The sequence below is a fragment of the Meles meles genome, chromosome 18, assembly GCF_922984935.1.
Source record: "Meles meles chromosome 18, mMelMel3.1 paternal haplotype, whole genome shotgun sequence".
Taxonomy (NCBI): domain Eukaryota; kingdom Metazoa; phylum Chordata; class Mammalia; order Carnivora; family Mustelidae; genus Meles; species Meles meles.
The window spans coordinates 31,554,555-31,577,805 of NC_060083.1; the positions used below are offsets into that span (position 1 = coordinate 31,554,555).

The following is a 23,251-nucleotide window of genomic DNA, read 5'->3' on the forward strand; positions in this document are numbered from 1 at the left end:
TAGGTTAACTGGGGAAAGAGGACAAGGAAGTGCATTTCTAGCAAAGGTAACAACAGGTGGGAAGATCTTCTTTTGTAGAAGCATAACAAATAAGAGACTCCAAGAAAGTGGGTGAGTGTGGGACAGTGAGAACTGGAAATGAGAGCTAAAGCATGAGATTGAAGAGACAAGAGGAGGGCTGAGACATATAGGGCTTTAGAAACCATTGTGAGGTGTTTCACCTTCCTTCTGAGAGCAGTGAGATGCCAGTGAACTTTTTTCAGCAGGGTGGAGGTAAGTGTGTGAGGTAACCGTCAAGATCTGAGGTTCTACAATATTTGCAAACTACCAAGTTAGCCTGTCACAGTTTTGTGGATGGGGCACAGGATATTAGATTCCTGGGTCAGAGATAAAGGACAATTTATTATTCCCAGCAATAGCAGTATTGCTCAATACAGTTTTTGTACTGGAGCCCCAGTTCCCAGAGGGTGATGCAAAGAAGACCAAGTATACCTGTATACAACGTAGGCTGCATGACAGAAGACAGGCTTTGGAAAGCCAAGAGCATGAAACTGTCTTTTATAATGGGCATACAGCCTGCCTGACATTGTCCCCAGAGGGAGAGATATTCTTTATTGTATCGGCTAGGAAACAAACCTGCTCTTTGCTCTGGAGGGAGACACTGTCTCTAGCTCCCTAGTCTGTTCATGATACAGACATGCTGGAGTAGATGCTCCAGAAGAAAAGCTGGTGTACAAAAATCTGAGAGACATGGAGAATTGCTTCTCAGAATTGACATAATTCGATTTAAAGTTTGAAACAGAGGGCATCTAGTTGGCTCAGTCAGAAGAGCACATGACTTGATCTCAGGGCCATGAGTTTGAGTTTGAGCCCTGCGTCTTTATAGAAGTGTTAAGAATATATGAATAAGGCAGTCTGAGAATATCAGAGCTAGGGGGCACCTGGGTGGCTCAGTCAGTTAAGCACCAGCCTGTGGCTCAGGTCAAGATCCCAGGGTCCTGGGATCGAGCCCCACGTGGGGCTCCCTGCTCAGCGGGGATTATGCTTCTCCCTCTCCCTCTGTCTGCTGCTCTTCATACTTGAGCTCTCTATCAAATAAATAAAATCTTAAAAAAAAGAATATCAGAGCTAGAAGGGACTTTCAAAGCGGGTTAGTTAGTCCAATTCCTTATTTCAACATTTTATAGTTAAGGATCACGTTCTCCACCCCTCCTCCAACCTTTTACCCTGCTCTCTTTTTGGTGCTCAGAAGTAGGGTGATTCTGTATGTGTGTATATATCACATGGGTGTAAGTATGCAGGGTAAGATCTCAGGTTCCTTTAGGGAAGCCTAGCTTCTCACTGAGTACCAAGTTGATGACTCGCTCTGTTAGTAATCTTGAGGAAAAGAGTTTTGGTCTCATTTTCTTTTTGATCAGTCACAGAGTTGCTGAGTGCTATTCAGTGGGCAGAATACATGGTGGTTGTCTGTCAGGAGATGGCCAAAAGACCTTCCAGTCAGGACACAGGCTGTATTCATTGCCTTTTCCTCTTCATAGCACCTCTGATTGCTAAGTTGACACCCATCAATAAGAAGTTCATGTCTGGGGCGCCTGGGTGGCTCAGTCATTGAGGGACTGCCTTCGGTTCAGGTCATGATCCTGGGGTCCTGGGATCGAGCCCCACATCAGGCTCCCTGCTCTTTGGGAAGCCTGCTTCTTCCTCTCCCACTCCCCCTGCTTGTGTTCCCTTTCTGTCAGATAAATGGATAAAATCTAAAAAAGAAAAAGAAAAAAAAAGTTCATCCCCAGTCAACCTTTCTTCCCATTTGTAAGAAGTGCCTAAATTATTTCTCACTGCTCCTCAGACAGTGCACCCCAGATTCCCCCTTTTCTTCCTTGGCGACTTTGGCAACCCAACGCCCCGTCCCGTACTTCTGCTGCCTACTTCTTTACTTATGGGTTTACTTTAGTCAGATCAGTTTATTAAGTTTTACCTAGTTCTAGTCTTGGGCAAGACACAAAGAACCTCTTTTGTGTGTTACATGGAAGAAGATAAGAACTTACAAGATACAGAAAGGTGGAATGTCAGTGCTTAAGGCAGCAGGAGACAGCCTTGTGGCATGGGTGAGCCACTTAACATTCTAAGTTTCCATTTCCTCAGACTCTTAGGGTGAGTTCTAAGATTAAATGGGGTGATCTATGTAAAGGGTTTAGTAGAAGTCCTGGAACATATTAACGTGCTGGAAAAATGATAGGGTTTTTTGGTTTTGTTTCTGTTTTTTTATTTTTATTTTTATTTTTTTGATGAACAAGAGAATGAACTAGAGAAATCACATTTAAGTCCATTTTTTGGCAGGAGGGGGGTGGGTAAAGGTGTGCAACCTGTCAGACTTACCTGGCAAATTATTTAAACAAATAATAATAATATAAGACTTATTTATTTATTTATTTATTTATTTTTAAAGATTTTATTTATTTATTTGACAGAGAGAGAGATCTCAAATAGGCAGAGAGGCAGGCAGAGAGAGAGGAGGAAGCAGGCTCCCTGCGGAGCAGAGAGCCCGATGCGGGGCTCGATCCCAGGACCCTGAGATCATGACCTGAGCCGAAGGCAGCAGCTTAATCCACTGAGCCACCCAGGCGCCCCTATAAGACTTATTTAGATTGAATTTTACTTATTTTGATACTGAGCAGCACCAAGAAGAAAACTGAAAAAGTTGTGGTCTCTGTTTAGTGAGGCCTGATAATATTTAAAATAAAGGTGATACAATTTAAGATTCAAAAATTATACATAATATGAATATGTATATAATTACCAATTAAAGCAGACCCCCCAACACCCCAAACCCCCAAAGTAAGCACACTACACTTGTTATTTTTTTCCTAATTAAAAAAATAGAGGTGGGGGTGTGCCTGGGTAGCTCAGTCAATTAAGCATCTGCCTTCGGCTCAGGTCTGATCTCAGGGTCCTGGAATTCAGCCCCTTGTAGGGCTCCCTGCTCCTCGAGGAGTCTCCTTTTCTCTCTCCCTCTGCCCCTCCCCACCATTCGTGCTCACTCTCTCTCTCTCAAATAAATAAATAAAATATTTTTAAAAATGAAGGGGAAAATTGCTTTTCAAAATAAATTTCCAGTGCGATTCCTCATTAGTATAGTGGTGAGTATCCCCGCCTGTCAAAATAAATTTCCAGATTCCCCCATTTAAGACTGGCTTGGTTTCATGAGCACGCTATGAAGGCACACATACGAGTTGTTTCTTTCCACAACGTCAGCTTTATTCAATCATAAAGCAAAGTTAAATCACAATTATAAAGCTGTTCAGGATTCCAAACTCAAAGACAGTTCACCATGGGATTAAGCTTGGGTGCTTTTTTTTTTTTAAGATTTTTTTAAAAAAATTTATTTGACAGAGATCACAAGTAGGCAGAGAGGCAGGCGGAGAGAGAGGGGGAAGCAGGCTTCCTGCTTGAGCAGAGAGCTCGATGCGGGCTCGATCCCAGGACCCTGAGATCATGACCTGAGCCAAACGCAGAGGTTTTAACCCACTGAGCCACTCAGGCGCCCCTAAGCTTGACTTCTTATACAGCACACAGACAGGACAGAATATAAGCCCCACAACACACAAGATACCCAGAAGGGTGCAGAAAGTTAACCAACCAAACGCAAAGTTAGTCCATGGGTGTGCAGGAGAGATAAGGCCTCCATCTGGTCCCGGTCAGCACTGGGCACTTACTGCTTCTGATGTTCAAACAGTGAAAGATCTCTGTTCTGTTTGGAGATCAACCCCGCAGACCTTTTGGGGGCAGTTGCCTTTTTTAAGTGGTCAGACATAGCGGGGTCAGGTCTGAAGAGTCTGATTGTCTCCTGCCAAAATTCTTCCTCGTTAAAGGGATTTAATTAGTTTCGGGTCTCTGCAGACCTCCTCTGGTTCTAGTTATCAGTTCTGGGGTGTCAGCTGAGATTGGTCTGAGCAATATTTTCTAGCTGCAATACCTTAGCTGCTTGTGTCATTACTTGACACAGGCTCCTCTCTACACCTGGATATATACTGTTTTGAAAAACAATCCAAATCTTTAAAAAAAAAAAAGAAGAAGAAGAAGAAAGAAAGAAAAGAAAAAAATAAGGGGCACCTGGGTGGCTCAGTTGGTTAAGTATCTGCTTTCTGCTTGGGTGGTGATCCTGGAGTCCTGGGATCAAGCTCTGCATCAGGCTCTCAGCTTAGCAGGGAGCCTGCTTCTCCCTCTCCTACTCCCTCTACTTGTGTTCCCCCTGGCTGTGTCTCTCTCTATCAAATAAATAAAATCTTGGGGGAAAAAGTGGGGGGGAAGGAGGGAGGGTGGAAGGAAGGAGAGAGGGAGAGAAAGGAAGGAAAGAAGGAGAAAGAAAAGAAAAAAGAGAAGAAAGAAACCTATCCAGGTGAATTATGTGCCCATCAAGTCCACAGACATGTTAGTAAACAGGAGCTGGTCTCAAAGTAAAAATGTCAAATTAGGGGCGCCTGGGTGGCTCGGTGGGTTAAGCCTCTGCCTTCAGCTCATATAATGATCTCAGGGTCCTGGGATCAAGCCCTGCATCGGGCTCTCTGCTCAGTAGTGAGCCTACTTCCCTTCCTCTCTCTGCCTACTTGTGATCTCTCTCTGTTAAATAAAATCTTTTTAAAAATGTCAAATTAATTTACTATTAGCTTTCCAAATTTAGGGTTTTAGAGGCTAAGCCAAAAAAAAAAAAAAAAAAAAAGAAAGAAAGAATTCTCACCCGAAGACTGGGAGTGCAATCCATGAGACGTCGGACTAATTGGCGCCCCGCAGCGCACCCTTATCTTAAACTAGTCCGGAAATGTTGGCGGCAGAAAGACAAGCTTCTGATTGGCTGTCGGTCCGTAATAGGCTAATTAGGAAGTAGAAGACTTAGTTTTCTTAAAGAAAAAGACTCTTAAGAGTATTCAGAGTGTTTTAAAAGGTGGTGTATTAAAAAAAATACTTTGAAAATATGTTTATGTGATATTTCTAAAATGGAAGAACGTGGGGAAAATGTCGCCATCAAAGATAAGTGTGCGGCTGCCGTAGACCTACCCGAGGCCAGAGAAGTGGTGTCAAGACTATACTTTCAGGGATCATTTCTATAGTTTTTTACTAGAGAAGTTTCTCTGAATTTATAGTGTACCCGGAACCACGAGGAGGAGGCATAACATTCCTTCCTGAGCGTGAAGCTGACTTTGGTGCTGTGCTCCACAACTGCCTTTGGTCTTTGATGATCGTTCTTCCTCTGTCTTGCAGAGGTTGAGGGGAGGAATGCCGTCTGAGTGGTTGTTGCTTTAGTAAACAAAAGTGAGGTTTGGCCTGGATTTAGTGCGTCCTTGTTGGTTTCTAATCTTTTGTTTGCTTGGGTATTTTTTGTTTATGTAGTCTTTTGCTTCTAAGGATAGAGGAAGGGGACACTCGGTGGCTCAGTGGGTTAAAGTCTCTGCCTTCGCTTCGGGTTATGATCCCAGGGGTCTGGGGTCGACTCCCGCATCGGGTTTTCTGCTCGGCAGGGGGCCTGCTTTTCTCTCTCTCTCTACCTCCTTGTGATCTGTCAAGTAAAGAAAAAAAGAATAAAGGAAGAATTTACTGGTAGCATTTGAGTGGGGAGCTGGGGGTAGTTTTAATTAAGAGTGGTAGGCTGCCTGTTGAAAGGAGAATGGGGTCATTTGGATAGCTCAGTAGGTTGAGTGTTTTCAGCTTAAGTCTGATCCCAGTCCTGGGATGGAGTACCCTATGGGGCTCCTTGCTTAGGTGGGAGTTGGCTTCTTTTCTCTCTGCCTGCCACTCCCCCGGCTTGTGGGGGTATTCTCAGTCAAGTACCTAAATAAAAACTTAAGAAAAAAAAGGTGGAGGGGGGGAGGAGGGGGAGTGGCTTTGATCTGCTTTGTGGTTTAAGGTTACTAACAGCTCTGTGGCAGTTAGATTGGGGCAGGGTTGAGGTGGCAAGTGTAATGCCTGGTTGGGCACCTACTGCATTCATCTAGACAGTAGGGAAGGTCTGGATGGTGATGAAGAAAGAGAAGCTTACTATATTTGAAAGAAATTTAATATTGGCAGGATTTGGGGGATTGATTCAGTATGAGTGAGGGATAATTGTCAGGTTTTATGGCTTGAGCAAATGGTTCCTTATGTTAAGATGGGGAAAATGGAGGAATAACTGAATTAGGTAGGGCAATGTGGTGGGGAGTGATGGTAGAGTTAAGTTTAGGGCACATTTAGGAGAAATTTCTGACCTTTAACAGACAGAACTCTCAAAGCAGACTGAGAAGGGGGAGCCAAACAGGTACGATGGAAACCAGATGAATATGCTTGATCAAAGCCAAGGAAGGAAAGTGGGATAGAGAAATGTGTAGAAAGCATATGAGAGATTAAGATACAGCTAGAGGGGCGCCTGGGTGGCTCAGTGGTTTAAGCCGCTGCCTTCAGCTCAGGTCATGATCTCAGGGTCCTGGGATCGAGTCCCACATCGGGCTCTCTGCTCGGCAGGGAGCCTGCTTCCCTCTCACTCTCTCTGCCTGCCTCTCTGCCTACTTGTGATCTCTCTCTATCAAATAAATAAATAAAATCTTTAAAAAAAAAAAAAAGATACAGCTAGAAAGGTATCCATGGCATTTACTGGTGACTTTATTGGTCTTGTGGTAGATATAGAAACTGGTTTGAGATGGGCTGATCAATGAAGGGATGTGAGGGTTTGCCACCGGGTGGAAAGAGCTCGCAGAAGATCAAGCTGTAATGGAAGGTATAGAGGCGGATATGCATTGGAGGGGGGAGGAGATGTAGGATGTGGGTTGTAGATGGGGACATGGGAGAATTAAAGATGGGGGAACATGGGGCACTTGGGTGGCTCAGTCCATTGAGTGTCTACCTTAGGCTCAGGTCGTGATCCTAGGGTCCTGGGATAGAGCACTGCGTTGGACTCCCTGCTTAGTGGGGAGTCTGATTCTCCCTCCCCACCCCCCCATGCACTCTCTCTTTCCTCTCTCAAATAAATAAATATTAAAAAAAGAAAATAAAGATGGGAGAACAAGTCTGAGAGCAGATGGAAGGACTGGATAGAGCAGGAGAAACTGAGATTTAGGAGAGAGTGGTTTGCAGGGGCAGGACTTTTGAGTTGGCCAGAGTTGATGGGGAGTGCAAAGGTAGGCAGTTCGTCTGTGTAATGAAACCATAGTGAGGGTTTTTCAAATGATAGCTTCTAGTTCTGTGTCCAGTGTGAGGGAGGCTGGAGAAAGGAAGGGTAGGAGAGATGAGAAGAAAGAAGGAATGAGGGGTGCTGAGCTAACTGGGTCAATAGAGCATGCAGCCTTCGATCTCAGGGTTTTGAATTCGAGCCCACGTTGGGTGTAGAGATTACTTAAACCTAAAAGAAAGAGAAAGAAAAGAATGAAAAGAAAGAAGGAAAGAAAGAACGGGGGGGAAAAAAGGAAAAGAAAAATAAAAAAAGAAAGTCGTATCTCCTGAGAGTGCTGAGAGTGTGCCTCCTTTCCTTCCCTGCTGTTGAAACTTTGAGATTGCTTCCTGGTCTCAGAAGTACCTTCCCAGATCACAGTTAATTTCTCTTTCTTCCACTCTAGCTATGTACCATGTATTTCCTCCTTGATTTTCTCCTTTGGGATCTACAGTGGCCAAGCTTCCACTTTGAGCCCTAAATTAGTTCTTGGTCATCTTTAAAGGCTGGGGGCTGTGAGGGGAGTGTATGCTCTAGAGTTGACACCTTGGTCTGCTATTTACTACCTGTGAGTTCTGGTGAAATTTCTTCTTTTTTTTTTTTTTCCTTTTTTAAAAGATTTTATTTATTTATTTATTTATTTATTTATTATTTGACAGAGAGAGAGATCACAAGTAGGCAAAGAGGCAGGCAGAGAGAGAGGAGGAAGCAGGCTCCCTGCTGATCAGAGAGCCCGATGCGGGGCTCGATCCGAGGACCCTGAGATCATGACCTGAGCCGAAGGCAGCGGCTTAATCCACTGAGCCACCCAGGCGCCCCCTTATTTATTTTTTTGACACAGAGATCACAAGTAGGCAGAGAGGCAGGCAGAGAGATGGGGGAAGCAGGCTCCCTGCTGAGCAGAGAGTCGGATGCAGGGCTTGATCCCAGGATCCTGAGATCATGACCTGAGCCTAAGGCAGATGCTTAACCCACTGAGCCACCCAGGCATGCCCTGGAGAAATTTCTTAACTTAAGTCTGTCCCTCTAACATAGGTAGCATGTAGTAGTAATAGCATAAACACATGGGATTATTTTAAGTGTCCAATTAGATAAAGCAAGTATAGTGGTTGACTGCTTCTTTCCCTCATTCTGAAAAAGTCCTTCCCTTGAATGAGAAATCCCTGTCTCTTCCACAGTCTTCCCTATTAGGAACACGATCCACCAGGTTTTTTTTTCCAGGCACAAACGAACTTACCACCTTTGAAACCTCTTTCCCTCAACCACCCTCACCAGGTCCATCAGTGTATCCTATTGACTCGTTTTCCAGAACAGCCCGTTTCTCCTTTCTTGCTACATACACCCAAATGCAAGCCACCATGATCTATCCCACAGACACCTGAGGCAGTGGCCTCGAAACTGGTCTTCACAGCTTTAAACTTCTTGGTGGCTTCCCTTCACACTTAAAATCCAGACTCCCCTGACCTCAACCTTGCCTAGAAAACCCTCAGATATCTGGCCCCTGCCTGCACCTCACCTCTCCCTCATACCCTGATGCTCTCTAGCTGTCTTCAAGTTGCTGGAATATACCACTTTGTTCCCTTCTTTGAATCTTTGCATTAATTGTTTTCGCTGTGTAAATGTAACCTCCAAAGAGGGCCTTCTTTGATCACCCAAATCTAAAGTAGCCACCAATCTCTCTCAGTTTCAGCATTTAAAATCCTTGGCATGCCTCATTATCTAACATTGTCTTGGGTATTTGTTGCTGTCGTCTCTCTCCCTCTCTAGAATGTAAACTCAGAGTGAGAGTAGGAACCTTTACTCACCTCCCTACCTCTGTATGCTCAGTACCTGGAATAGTAAGTATTTTAGTACATAACAAAACGGGATAAAGGTGAAGGTGACTTACCAGCTCTGCTGTTTAACAGCTGTGTGACTTTTGACAAGTTACGTAATCTGTGTCTTCGTTTCTCCATCCATAAAACTAGGACGACTAACAACTGCGTTTATCTAATATGTAAGGCACTTAGAATGATGCCTGGTACCTGGAAAGTCCTCAATACATAGTAGCTAATAGTGTTAAGAGTTGGCACTCAAGTTGTAGCCGGCACATAAGGCGTGCAGGAATACCTGGCTCTGGGGTTCCCGAAGGGAGAGAAACAAGTCGTGGTAGAATTTATTTCGGTGAAGTCACCATTGGGAAGACAGCAAACTAGTGTCTAAGACTCGTGTCTACGATCTCCAAAATACCCAAGATACTTCCAGGTTTATATAAAGAAAATGGAGGGCAAAGGTGGGTGGTGGGTACATCCAGACAGCCAGTGAAGATTAAAAGGATCGCTGTTCTGGAGTCAATCCCAGGTGGGTCTTGTTGGCTCAGGGCAGTCATGGTTGCTTGAGGGAGTAGTTTTGGTTCCCAGCAAGTTGTGTTTTCTTCTGCAGGGTCTTTTGCCTGAGTTAAGAGATAAACTGGAAGAAAAACTTTATTTGTAAAGTTTGAGGTCATGGGCACCTGGGCTGGCTCAGGCAGTAGAGCCGATGACTCTTCATCTCTGGGTTGTAAGTTTGAGCTCCACATTGGATGGGGAGATTACTTAAAAGTAAAATCTTAAAAAAAAAAAAAAAAAGTTTGAGGTAAAATGGAGGCAGGCAAAGCCCTCTTTCAAAGTAATAACGTCAGCTCCACCAAACTAATTTTATTTTAGAAACTCAAAAGGTGAGGTAACTGGCTGGTTCAGTCAGTAGAGCAACTCTTAATTTCAGGGTTGCCAGTTTCAAGCCCCACGTTGGGCACTGAACTTACCCAAAAAATACATACTTACATACATACTCAAAAAGTGTGAACAGGTAGTACAGCTTTCTGCACTACCCCAAAGGCTTTGTTTTTCAGAACTGGTTCTCAGCTACCAGGTTCCCCTTCCTGCCACAGTCATGGTGCCCTGTCTGTAATTTACCAGCATTTGAAAGTCAAGCTCTTAGGACAGTGATTTCATGCAACTGCTATTGTTTACTGATCTCTTGAATCAGCTTGCTTCTTATTAGCAAAGGCCTGTCATTTCCTTTTCCTTTCAGGGGTGAGGCTGCTGTACTAGATCTGTGGAGGGAATGCCTCCCAGACTTTAAAGAGGCAGGCTGTTGGGGTGCCTGGGTGGCTCAGTGGGTTAAAGCCTCTGCCTTCGGCTCAGGTCATGATCTCAGGGTCCTGGGATTGAGCCCCACACCAGGCTCTCCCCTTGCAGGGAACCTGCTTCCTCCTCTCTCTGCCTGCCTCTCTGCCTACTTGTGATCTCTGTCTGCCAAATAAATAAATAAAATCTTAAAAAAAAAAAAAAAATAAAGAGGCGGGTGTGACTGGCTGTCATTCAGTATTATGTTAATTAAGCATGGCCCTTAATTTTTAAAAGATTTTATTTATTTATTTAACTATCTATTTGAGAGAGAGAGAGAGAGCATGTAAGTGTGCACGCACTAGAGAGAGCACTAGTGTGTGAGTAGGGGTGAGGGACAGAGGAAGAAGCAGACTCCCCGCTGTGCCTGGAGATGCCATGCTAGACTCAATCCTAGGACTACCAGGATAGCTCTGCTTGTACTCTCTATCTCTGTCAAATAAAGTCTTTTTTTTTTTTTTTAAGAGTTGTTTGATTAATCACCTGAGCCCCAGGCACCCCAGAGGTTTGTTTTGTTGTTGTTTTTTTTTTTCCTGTTGAGTGAATGAAAGAAGAGAGGGAGGGATAAGAATTAAAGATGTATTCCTACTGACAGTATTTCCATTCCTTTTCCATCTTTATTTTTACATACTCCAACAAATGCCCAGATGAATCTGAGTATAATCACATACCCAGTTAAATAATTTGGTCATTTCCAGGTAAAACCATGTACACCCAAACTCGGCACCATTGTACTTTGTCCCCAGCTACAGGGTTCTCTTGCTGACAGGTCCTGTGGTACATTGCTGAACGCTTTGGTGTAGCACCTCCACTGCTAACATCTGTGAAAGAGAACCCAGGAGTTTCTGCTGTTTCGAGAAATGAGAAGGGTATTCACAGTTCCTGGGAGCTGAAAATCTCGGGCTCAAAGGCTGAAGAATCTTTTCTTTAAAAAGCAGACATCTGGGATGCCTGGGTGGCTCAGTAAGTTAAGCGTCTGCCTTCAGCTCGGGCCATGATTCCCAGGGTCCTGGAATCGAGTCCACTCCCTGCTCGGTTGGAAGCCTGCTTCTCCCTTTCCCACTCTTCCTGCTTGTGTTCTCTCTCTCCCTGTGTCTCTCTCTGTCAAGTAAATAAAATCATAAATAAATAAGAGACATTTGACAGGAGCTGCAAAGTTGGCAAATCTAATTCTACATGTGAGTGAAATCATATGGTATTTGTCTTTTTCTGATTGACTTATTTAGCTTAACATTATGCTCTCTAGCACCATCCATGTTGTTGCAAATGGCAATGTTTCATTTTTTAAAAGATTTTATTTATTTATTTGACAGAGATATCAAGTAGGCAGTGAGGCAGGCGGTGGGGCTGGGGAGCAGGCTCCCCACTGAGCAGAGAGCCTGATGCAGGGCTCGATCCCAGAACCCTGAGATCATGACCTGAGCTGAAGGCAGACACTTTACTCACTGAGCCACCCAGGTGCCCCTATTTCATTCCTTTTTATAGGTGAATAATATTCCTTTGTGTATGTATACTACATCTTCTTTATCCATTCATGAATCAGTGGGTACTTGGACTGCTTCCATGTCTTGGCTAATGTAGATAAGGCTGCTGTAAACATCGGAGTACATGTATCCCTTTGAATCAGTGTTTTTTATTCTTTGGATAGATAACCAGTAGTGCGATTGCTGGATTGTAGGGTAGTTCCATTTTTAACTTTTTTTCTTTTAAGATTTTATTTATTTTTTGACAGAGAGAGAGACAGCAAGAGAGGGAATACAGCAGAGCAAGTGGGAGAGGGAGAAGCTGGCTTCCTGCAGAGCAGGGATCCCAATGCAGGGCTCTATCCCAGGACCCAGGGATCATGACCTGAGCCAAAGGTATATGCTTAATAGGCTGAGCCACCCAGGCGTCCCCATTTTTAACTTTTTTTTTTTTAAAGATTATGTATTTATTCACAAGAGGCAGAGGAAGAAGCAGGCTCCCTACTGAGCAGGGAGCCTGATGCAGAACTGGATCCCAGGTCCCCAGAGTCATGACCTAAGCTGAAGGTAGATGCTTAACCATCTGAGCCACCCAGGCATCTTTTTTTTTTTTTTTAACTTTTTGAAGAACCTCCATACTGTTCTCTAGAGTGTCTGTGCCAGTTTGCATTAATAACAACAGTGCAGGAGGGTCCTTTTTCTTCACATCCTCACCAACACCTGTTATTTCTTTCATTATTGATTTTAGCATTCTGACAAGTAGGAGGTGATATCTCATTGTAGTTTTTTTTTTAAGATTTTATTATTTATTTATTTGACAGAGAGAAATCACAAGAGAGGCAGGCAGAGAGAGAGAGGAAGGGAAACAGGCTCTCCGTTGAGCAGAGAGCCCGATGCGGGACTCGATCCCAGGACCCTGAGATCATGACCTGAGCCGAAGGCAGTGGCTTAACCCACTGAGCCACCCAGGCGCCCGCTCTCATTGTAGTTTTGATTTGCATTTCCCTGATGGTGAGTGATAATGATGAACATTTTTTCATGTGTCTGTTGGCTATCTGGATGTCTTCTTTAGAGAAATGTGTATTCATGTCTACTGCCGATTTCTTAATTGGATTATTTGTTCTTTGGATGTTGAGCTGTTTAAGTTCTTGATATCTTTTGGGTACTGACCCTTTATCAGATATGTCATTTGCAAATATCTTCTCCCATTCTATAGGTTCCCTTTTAGTTTTATTGATTGTTCCCTTCTCCATGCAAAAGTTTTATTACTTTGATGAAATTAGTTTATTTTTGCTTTTGTTTCCCTTGCCTCAGCAGACATATCTAGAAAAAAGTTGCTATAGCTGATGTCAAAGAGTTTGCTGCCTGTGCTCTCTTCTAGGGTTTTTATTGTTTTAGGTCTCACATTTAGATCAGTAATCCATTTTGAATATATTTTTGTTATGGTTTAAGAAAGTAATACTTGGGTGCCTGGGTGGCTTAGTCAGTTAAATGTCTGACTATTGGTTTTGGCTCAGGTCATGATCTCAGGGTCATGAGATCGAGCCGTGTGCTGGGTTCTGTGCTGGGTGTAGAGCCTGCTTAAGATTCTCTCTCTCCCTCTTCCTCTGTCTGTCCCCCCACCACATTGCTCTAGCTTATGCACTCTCTCTCTCTCTCTCTCTCTCTCACACACACACACACACACACACACAACACACAAAAGTGGTCTAGTTTTTTTTTCTTTTACATGTTGCTATCTGGTTTCCCCAATACCATTTGTTGAAGAGGCTGTCCTTTTCTCATTGGATATCCTTTCCGGCTTTGATGAAAGTTAATGTATATGTAGTTATGGGTTTATTTCTGGTTTTCAATTCTGTTCTGTTGATCTATGTGACTATTTTTGTGCCAGTATCATACTGTTTTGACTAGCTAGTAAACAATAAATGAGTCAGCTAGGACATAAAAGAAGAAATAAAAGTGTATGGAAACAAATGAAAATGAAACCACAGAAGTTCAAAACCTTTGGGGTGCTGCAAAAGTGGTTCTAAGAGTGAAGTTGATAACAATACAGGTGTATCTCAAGAAGCAAGAAAAATCTCAAATAAATAACGTAACCTTACACCTAAAGGAGCTAGCAAAAGAAGAAACGAAACCTAAAACCAGCAGATGGAAGGAAATAATACAGAGTAGAAATAAGTGATATAGAAACTAAAAAAATAATAGAGCAATGAAACCAGGAACTTATTTATTTATTTGTCAGAAAGAGAGTGAGAGAGAGAGAGCTAGTGAGCAGAGGGAGAAGCAGGCTCCCTGCTGAGCAAGGAGCCTGATGTGGGACATGATCCTGGGATCGTGACCTGAGCCAAAGGCAGATCCCAACTGAGTGAGCCACCCAAGTGTCCCCAGGAGCTGGTGTTTCAAGGAAAAAAAAAATCGATAAAATGGGTAAACCTCTTGCCCAACTTTATAAGAAAAAAAAGAGAAATAACTCAAACAAATAATATCACAATTGTGAGAAGAGGTAACAGCACCACAGAAATACAAACAACTATAAGAGAACATAATTATGAAAAACGATATGCCAACAAATTGGATAACCTCTAAGAAAGGATAAATTCCTAGAAACATATAAACTACCCAAACTGAAACAAGAAGAAATAGAAAATTTGAACAGACTGATAACCAGCAAAGAAATTGAATCAGTAATCAAAAAAACTCCCAACACCGGGTACCTGGGTGACTTGGCTCAGTCGTTAAGCGGCTGCCTTCAGCTTAGGTCATGATCCCAGTGTTGTGGGATCAGGGCTCCTTGCTCAGTGAGAAGCCTGCTTCCCCTGATTGTGTTCCCTCTCTTGTTGTGTGTCTCTCTATCAAATAAATAAATAAAATCTTTAAAAAACAAACAGACAATGGGCGCCTGGGTGGCTCAGTGGTTTAAGCCGCTGCCTTCGGCTCAGGTCATGATCTCAGGGTCCTGGGATCGAGTCCCACATCGGGCTCTCTGCTCGGCAGGGAGCCTGCTTCCCTCTCACTCTCTCTGCCTGCCTCTCTGCCTACTTGTGATCTCTCTCTGTCAAATAAATAAATAAGAAATCTTAAAAAACAAACAGACAAACAAACAACTCCCAACAGGGGTGGTTGGCTGTCCGGCTCAGTCAGTAGAGCATGAGACTCCTGATTTTGGAGTTGTGAGTTTAAACCCCATGTTGGGTGTAGAGATTACTTAAAAGTAAAATCTTTATTTTTAAGAAAAGATTTTATTTATTTATTTGTGTGAGAGAGAGCATGCATGCATAAGCTGAGGGAGAAGCAGGCTCCCCTCCCCACTGAGCAGGGACCTGGATGTGGGGCTGAATCCCAGGACTCTGGGATCATGACCTGAGCTGAAGGCAGACGCTTAACCGACTGAGCCACCCAGGTACCACTACATAATGGGTTTTTAATATTCAAAGTGGGATTCCTGGCTCCAACTTTTCATAGATATTGCCCCATTGCTTTCCAAAAGCATTGTAACACTTCACATTCCTAACAGCATTTAGGAAAGTGTCTTTTTCCACCTCTTCTCAAATTCTGAATGTTTCCTCATTTTTTATTTTCTTCGAGCTTCAAGTTTATCTTTTCTATCCCATTATTCAACTCAAGGCACCATTTTATGTTGGTTTATTGAATACTGCAGAGTAAGGTGAAATATTCGTCCTTCCTATACACACATTATTTATTCTCTCATTCCCTTTACACTCCATCGTTCCACTTTCTCCCAAAGCTATCTAGGTTTCCTGCTCTCAGAAATTAATACTTTATCTCCCCTTTTTGTTTAATGCTGTGAACAGCATTGTTTAGTGAGGAAAGCCTTCTGCAATTTTGAGCAACAAGGGTAGGGAATTAAGATGAGAGGGAGAGGTATGCTGTAGTGCAGAGACTGGAGCCAGATTGTTGTGTGATCTCTGGCAAATTGCCCACCCACTCTACATGTTGGGTTTTTCTTTTGTTCATAAAGCAGTGATAATTACTATTATTAGTATTAAACTCCTCCTATTGTACGGTACTATTGTGAGGATTGCATTAGGATGGTGCCTGGCACACATCCTTGTTAATATCAGGTCTTGCTTCCTGGGAGGACCAGAGATTAAGTGACTGACCCATCTGGAGGCTCCAGGCTAAAAAGGGTTGTCATTAGGACTTCAACACTCGAACCTAGGTCTTTTACCTTTTTAGTCCAGTCTTTGTAATATGTCAAAGCTGCCTTTGGTCACTTCTTGTGGGACTTATTTTGGTCACCTTTTATCAGTCACAACGTGACGACAGTGGGCTGGCCTGAAATAAATATTTGTTGAATGAGTGAATTAGTGAATAAATGTTTTCTACTAGGAAATTACCAAAAGACTGTTATGTAAATTGTGGGGACAGTAGTTTTCTACCTATTTTTCTCTGTAGCCATTTGTATCTTCACAAGAATTGTTGGTCATTACCTCTCTAAGTGCCCCCCTAAGCCTTTAGAGGCCATGGTTGATTTAATTTCTTACTTCATGAACTCCAGGAATTAACCAGTCTGCTTCCCTAAACTGTAGGTTCTTCCTATCAAGAAGTATGAATAATCTATGATTTTATAAATTATGCAGCTTCATGTATGGAAGCGGCAGAAGACAGGAGACTCGGGTCACAGAATTGAGTGATAGGTTTTTTTTTTTTTAAGATTTTATTTATTTGACAGATCATAAGTACGCAGAGGCAGGAAGAGAGAGAGAGGGAAGCAGGCTCCCTGCTGAGCAGAGAGCCCGATGTGGGGCTCCATCCCAGGACCCCGGGATCACGACCTGAGCTGAAGGCTTTAGGTTAAAGCAGAGGCTTTAACCCACTGAGCCACCCAGGCACCCCCAGAATTGAGTGATAGTTTATTACTCATAGCAACAACAGTAGTTAGACTTTTAGGTTTTTTGGTGCTGGTTGCTCAAGCCCTAATTCCCACAGAGCCGTGCAAAGAGCTCTGAACATTGCACATGTGGTGGGTCGCTGTAAGCAGAAGCACCTGAGATTGTTTTCTATAATGGACAGCGTACCCTTTGCTCCAAAAGAAACTGTTATCTTTATTATACTGAACAGTGAGCTTGCCTGCCTTTGGTCTAAAAGAAGATACTGTATTTTCCAAAGTTTGGTATATAAACATCTTCAAAAAGATAGTGTAGAACACAGAGCAGTTAGTGCCTTGCTTTCCTGATTTGGAGACATAGGAGCCATCTGTGGAGAATTGTCTTCCCACATTGTTCTTTGCTGCTCTCCTCTATCTACTCTTAGGCTCACTAGGTCAAGTCAGTTTACCTGGTACTGAAGAGAAAGAAATTTGGCAGTTCTGCCCTGAAGGTTAGGGGAGACAGTCTGGGAGGGAAGAAGACATGCCACACATACTTGTAACATAGTGAGACCTGAGCAGTAAGAAATATGAACCCCACTAGCACTGCTCTCAGCGAGAACACTGATCCTTCTTTTTCTTTTTCTTTTTCTTTTTTTTTTTTGAAGAGTTTATTTATTTATTTGAGAGAGAATGAGAGAGAGAGAGCATGAGACGGGGAAGGGTCAGGGGGAGAAGCAGACTCCCCACCAAGCCGGAAGCCTGATGCGGTACTCCATACTGGGACTCCAAGATCGTGACCTGAGCTGAAGGCAGTTGCTTAACCAACTGAACCACCCAGGTTCCCGAGAGCTCCTGAATCTTTAAGCATAATTATGTATTGTGTTGTTTAAACACGCCTTTTATGTAAATAGAAGTAGTTGATTTGTTAAAAAAAAATCCCAAAGACCACGTATATGGCTGGTAATTAGACGGGACTAAGTTTAAAAACCGGGAGTGCTCTGCAAAACTGTCTTTGGCTTGGGTCATGGGTTACATCATCCATTTAGGTTTTCCTCGCAGGGCAGAGGGAGGAGAAAGGATTCACCGGTTCCACTGTCGGTCTAAACTGAGGCCCGTGCTGGAGTTCCGGCGCGCTTTGTAGTCGTCAGCAGTCTACGTAAAACTGACGAGTCGGAACTGCCGGGCGATGGGTGAAAGGGGTGAGTGGGGAAAATGCCGTGCGATTGGCTGTTTATCAGCTGCATGTTAATTAGTGATAACTTGAAATGTCTTCTGAAACGTATTTCGAAAACGCTTTGTCAAACTTTGGTAATGGAACAGGTCTTTGGAAAACACATGCTAATCTACACTTTGGAAGATAGTGACTTTATTTGAAAAAGTCACCATGAGTAAAATGTATATGGGTTTCTTCCACCTGGGAAAGTCGGGAGAAGTGATGCTAAGACTATACTTTCAGGGATCATTTCTATAGTTTGTTACTAGAGAAGTTTCTCTGAATGTGTAGAGTACCCAAAACCACGAGGAGGAGGCACCGTGTTCTCTCCTGAGCGTGAAGCCGGCGTTTGGTGTTGCGTATTGCAACTGCCAGTTGCCATTGATGATCGTTCTTCTTCCCTTTTGTGGGGGAGTAAGAGGGAGAGAACGCTGTCTGAGTGGTTTTTTTTCTCAGTTAAGGAAAGTATTTTGCGAAGCGTAGATGAAGTTTGTGTGGGTTTTTAAGAGCTGGTAATGAGTTTTCTTTTTTTCACTTATTTTTTTTTTTTTTTTTGGTTTTTTAAAGTACGGGCATAGTACTCGTTGGCGGAGAAACCTTCTTTTTCTGCAATGGGTATTTAATGTGTTAAGTTGACTGAGTTTGAGTAGGGCCTACAGCCTGAATAGAGGATTTTTTTTTTTTTGAAGACTTTGTTAACCTGACAGACAAAGATCATAAGTAGGCAGAGAAGCAGGCTTCTTGTTGAGCACGGAGCCCAACGTGGGGCTCGATCCCAGGACTCTGGGATCAGACCTGAGGTGAAGGCAGAGGCTTTAACCCACTGAGCCACCGAGGTGCCCCTAAAAGATTGATTTTAGCTACCAATATTACCTAGGTATTTTTTTTTTTTACCTAGGTATTTTTAGTATGATTTTTGTAGGTGAAAATGGTTGTAACATGGGATTATTGTAGGTGAAAATGGTTGTAACATGGGATTAAGGATTTTTTTTTTTCTTATTTATCTCATTAATATATGAAAGGGCTGTGTAGGGGAATTCAAGTTTGTCTTGTGTTTTATTTTTAGAAACGTGATGTTTGTATTGTTTTTTCCATTTACTTTGCAGGAATTTATGTTGATGCAGTTAATTCCCTTGGCCAGACTGCACTTTTTGTTGCAGCATTATTAGGCCTAACGAAATTAGTTGATGTTCTGGTGGATTATGGATCAGATCCAAATCAGTAAGTATAAGAATGTATATATAATATGTAATAATATTACATAGAATATCACTATCTAGAAAATAGTATGCTTTTAAGATAAATGTGCTACATTTGGAAAACAATTTGAGATACTAAAAGAGCCTTTGCTAATTTATATCAATGAAATACGGTTGCATAGCTATGTTGGAACATATTTCTAAGCAGTTTTACTAGGTCCAGTAAAATAACGGGAACTTAATTGTTATTTATTAAGTAGTACAGTTTGCATATTTCCACTCAGGTTATAATTTGTATGATTCACTTGATCAGTTTAACATACCCACCAACCAAGTTTATTAATATACTTGGGATCACTTAATCAGAATCGCTTGCCTTGCTCTTGTAATTGTGGTCCAGAAGAACCTCAGTTTAACAGTTGGCCCGACTTTTAATGTGGAACAGTGTAGCACTTTCGCTTCTCAGAGGGCTTTCCCAGGTACCAGCTCCACTAGATCTTCACAACCACATCCTTCAAGAGGGAGGGGACAGCAGGTACTTTTACAGTTCCTATTGAACAGAACCAGAAACATGATTCTAGCAGATTTCTACAGGAATTCCAGAATATACTCATAAAAGTCATAAAGTAACATTTCCATTTTCTTACACAAGGAAGCCCTGTTTAATGTATTTTATTTAAAAAGGTAAAATATTGATGTCGGAAGATTTGGGGAGTTTTTGTTTTTTATAGGGTTGCTTGCTTAGTAGGAGAAAACTTGGAAGCTTACAAAAGAATAAAGAAAAAAACACCAATTGGTATTAGAATTCTATAACCCAGATGTAAGTTAATACAGTGAACATTTTGCTGTTTTCTTCTAAGACTCATATACACTCTCCTGTCCTGTGTTAATGTTTAATTTCAAAGCTGAGAAAGAAGGGCCGTCTCACTTGTTTACAGGTAACAGTGTGGAGGCCACACTGGGAATTCCTGGAGTTCTCAGCAAAAATGCAGCATTTTCCAGTCATCTTCAGTTATGTCTGTTTTGTGGAGGCTTAGAGCTGGATCCCTTAAAGATCAAATCATTCAAAGATTTAATATTCCAGATTAAGAGTTAAAGCCCAGAAAATTTAAGTGGCCTATAATGGTATGTTAACGGTTCGAGCTGAGACCAGGAACCCAGGCTTTAAGAACTCAGTTTGACTTTCCTTTTTCAAAAGTCCCCGTGATGCCAGGGGGAGGTAGGAAAGGATATTATCAAAGAGGGGAAGGCAAACCCCTTGGCTTTGTATTTTGTGATAGGACTATTTTCATGTGACTTAAAAAATATCTTTTGATCAAAGTGAAGGGAAATTTCTGGGGGGAGGTTATATTATTAAGTGCTCAAAGAAATGCTGTGATGACAGGGACCTATTGAACTCATAAAATCAGATGCCTGCGGGTCCAAGTGGAGTCAGTGAGCATGGGCTCTCTCTAAGAAGGGTTAGGCATTTGTTGCTCCTGGGTAGGAAAGGGAGCCAGGAAGGCCAGATCTTCTAAATTTCCAAGAGGCTGAAAATCCCAATTTTTTTTTTTTTATTAAAGATTTTATATATTTGTGGGGCACCTGAGTGGCTCAGTGGGTTAAGTCTCTGCCTTCGATCAGGTCATGGTCTCAGAGTCCTGGGATCAAGCCCGGCGTCAGGCTCTCTGCTCAACGGGGAGCCTGCTGCTTCTTCTCTCTCTGCCTGCCTCTCTGCCTACTTGTGATCTGTGTCTGTCAAATAAATAAATAAAATCTTAAAAAAAAAAAAAGATTTTATATATTTGTTTGAGAGAGTGAGCTGGCGGGGAGAGGCAGACGGAGAGGGAGAATGAGGCTGCTCACCGAGCAGGGAGCCCAACAAGGGGCTTGATCTCAGGACCCTGAGATCATGACCTGAGCTAAAGGCAGATGCTTAACTGACTGAGCCAACGTGACCCTGAAAATCCCAATTTTTAGTGAGAAATCTCCCAAATGTTAAATATTATCTATTCATTAATTAATTAAAAAAATTTTTTTTTTTTTTTTTTTGACACAGAGAGACAGAGATCACAAGTAGGCAGAGAGGCAGGCAGGGAAAGAGAGGGAGAAACAGGCTCCCCGCTGAGCAGAGAGTTTGATGCAGGGCTCAATCCCATGACCCTGAGATCATGCATGACCTGAGCCAAAGGCAGAGGCTTAACCCACTGAGCCGTTCAGGCACCCCCAATTTTTTTTTAAGTAGGCTCTACACCCAGCATAGCACTTGAACTTAAAACCCCAAGATCAAGGGTCATGTGCTCTACTGACTGAGTCAGTCAGGCACCCCTGAGTTGTAGATTCTTCTACTTCTTTTTTTTTTTTTTTAAATAAGATTTTATTTATTTGAGAGAGAGCACAAGCAGGGGGAGCAGCAGAGGGAGAGGGAAACTCAGACTCCCCTACTGAACAGGGAGTCCCATGCAGGGCTCCATCCCATGACCCTGAGATCATGCATGACCTGAGCCAAAGGCAGAGGCTTAACCCACTGAGCCGTTCAGGCACCCCCAATTTTTTTTTAAGTAGGCTCTACACCCAGCATAGCACTTGAACTTAAAACCCCAAGATCAAGGGTCATGTGCTCTACTGACTGAGTCAGTCAGGCACCCCTGAGTTGTAGATTCTTCTACTTCTTTTTTTTTTTTTTTTAAATAAGATTTTATTTATTTGAGAGAGAGCACAAGCAGGGGGAGCAGCAGAGGGAGAGGGAAACTCAGACTCCCCTACTGAACAGGGAGTCCCATGCAGGGCTCCATCCCATGACCCTGAGATCATGCATGACCTGAGCCAAAGGCAGAGGCTTAACCCACTGAGCCGTTCAGGCACCCCCAATTTTTTTTTAAGTAGGCTCTACACCCAGCATAGCACTTGAACTTAAAACCCCAAGATCAAGGGTCATGTGCTCTACTGACTGAGTCAGTCAGGCACCCCTGAGTTGTAGATTCTTCTACTTCTTTTTTTTTTTTTTTTTAAATAAGATTTTATTTATTTGAGAGAGAGCACAAGCAGGGGGAGCAGCAGAGGGAGAGGGAAACTCAGACTCCCCTACTGAACAGGGAGTCCCATGCAGGGCTCCATCCCAGGACCCTGGGATCATAACCTGAGCCGAAGGCGGACACTTAACCAACAGAGCCACCCAGGCGCCCCTGAGTGTAGATTCTTTTTTTTTTTTTAAGATTTTATTTGTTTATTTGTCAGAGAGAGAGCGAGCACAGGCAGAGTGGCAGGCAGAGACAGAGAGAAGCAGGCTCCCCGCTGAGCACGGAGCCCGGTGTGAGACTCCATCCCAGGACGCTGGGATCATGACCTGAACCGAAGGCAGCCGCTTAACCAACTGATGTCCCGCTAACCAACCAGGTGTCCCTGAGTTGTAGATTCTTAATCAGATTGCTGGCATCAAGGTTTTGCAGGCCTCTACCATAGGATTGGGAGATAGAGACATTCTCACATGAGAGGGATGATCTCTGGTTAGGCTGTGCTTCACCACCCTGACTCTGCAGACATGAAGAAATTGTTTCAGAGCAGCTAATACCAAGGGACAATGGGGAAAGGAACATCAGATTTAGAACAAGACCCATACCTGGGTATGTATCTCAGCTTTGCCCTTTTGTTTTCTCATCTGTTAATTGGAACATGATACCACCTTGAAGGGTAGAAAGGTAGGGGTGGAAAAAGGGGGTGTGTATAAAAGCTCCTATTGGCATAGCCTCACAAATGGTATTATAATCCTCCTCCCAAAGGTTGCCTTTGTAGAAAGGGAGCCTTGTGTCAGCCATTGAATCCCCCAACCCGTTCTGCGGAAGGGAGGAGATTACAGACACTGATACGAACACCTCCCCTTCCAGCCGCTGCTTTGATGGAAGTACTCCTGTTCACGCAGCAGCATTTTCAGGCAATCAGTGGATCCTCAGCAAACTGCTGGATGCAGGGGGTGATCTTCGACTCCATGATGAGAAGGGTCGAAACCCGCAGACTTGGGCTCTGGCATCAGGGAAGGAGCGCAGCACCGCGGTGAGGCCCCCTCTGTAACCACAGCCAAGGCAGAGCACTGAGCTAGGAATCAGGAGCCCTGGGAGAGGGGAGGAGCTAATCCTGGGGACAGCACAGGGTTTACAGTGGCCTTGCCTAATGGCACTGGATACACAGGCCTGGACTGAAACAACTTAACCAGCTCTAAAATCTCAGGTGAATTGGGCGAATCTTTTTGATC

At 43.2% G+C, this 23,251-nt stretch overlaps 1 protein-coding gene and 2 non-coding genes across 3 annotated transcripts in view; all 3 read left to right on the forward strand.

The window, feature by feature from the left end:
• Window positions 1-5,074: 5,074 nt before the first annotated feature.
• Window positions 5,075-5,287, forward strand: LOC123930407. Its single transcript, XR_006816109.1, has one exon. It is a non-coding gene; the product is annotated as a small nucleolar RNA U3 (small nucleolar RNA).
• A 12,510-nt stretch (window positions 5,288-17,797) lies between these two features.
• Window positions 17,798-23,251, forward strand: part of TEX14 (testis expressed 14, intercellular bridge forming factor) — a 64,887-nt gene continuing 59,433 nt past the window's right edge. Inside the window, exons 1-3 of the mRNA XM_045986249.1 lie at window positions 17,798-17,810; window positions 18,913-19,045; window positions 22,887-23,052. Coding sequence (XP_045842205.1) covers window positions 17,798-17,810; window positions 18,913-19,045; window positions 22,887-23,052 — 312 coding nt within the window. The remainder of the gene's footprint in view (window positions 17,811-18,912; window positions 19,046-22,886; window positions 23,053-23,251) is intronic.
• LOC123930405 lies at window positions 18,052-18,268 on the forward strand. The gene has a single exon (XR_006816107.1). It is a non-coding gene; the product is annotated as a small nucleolar RNA U3 (small nucleolar RNA).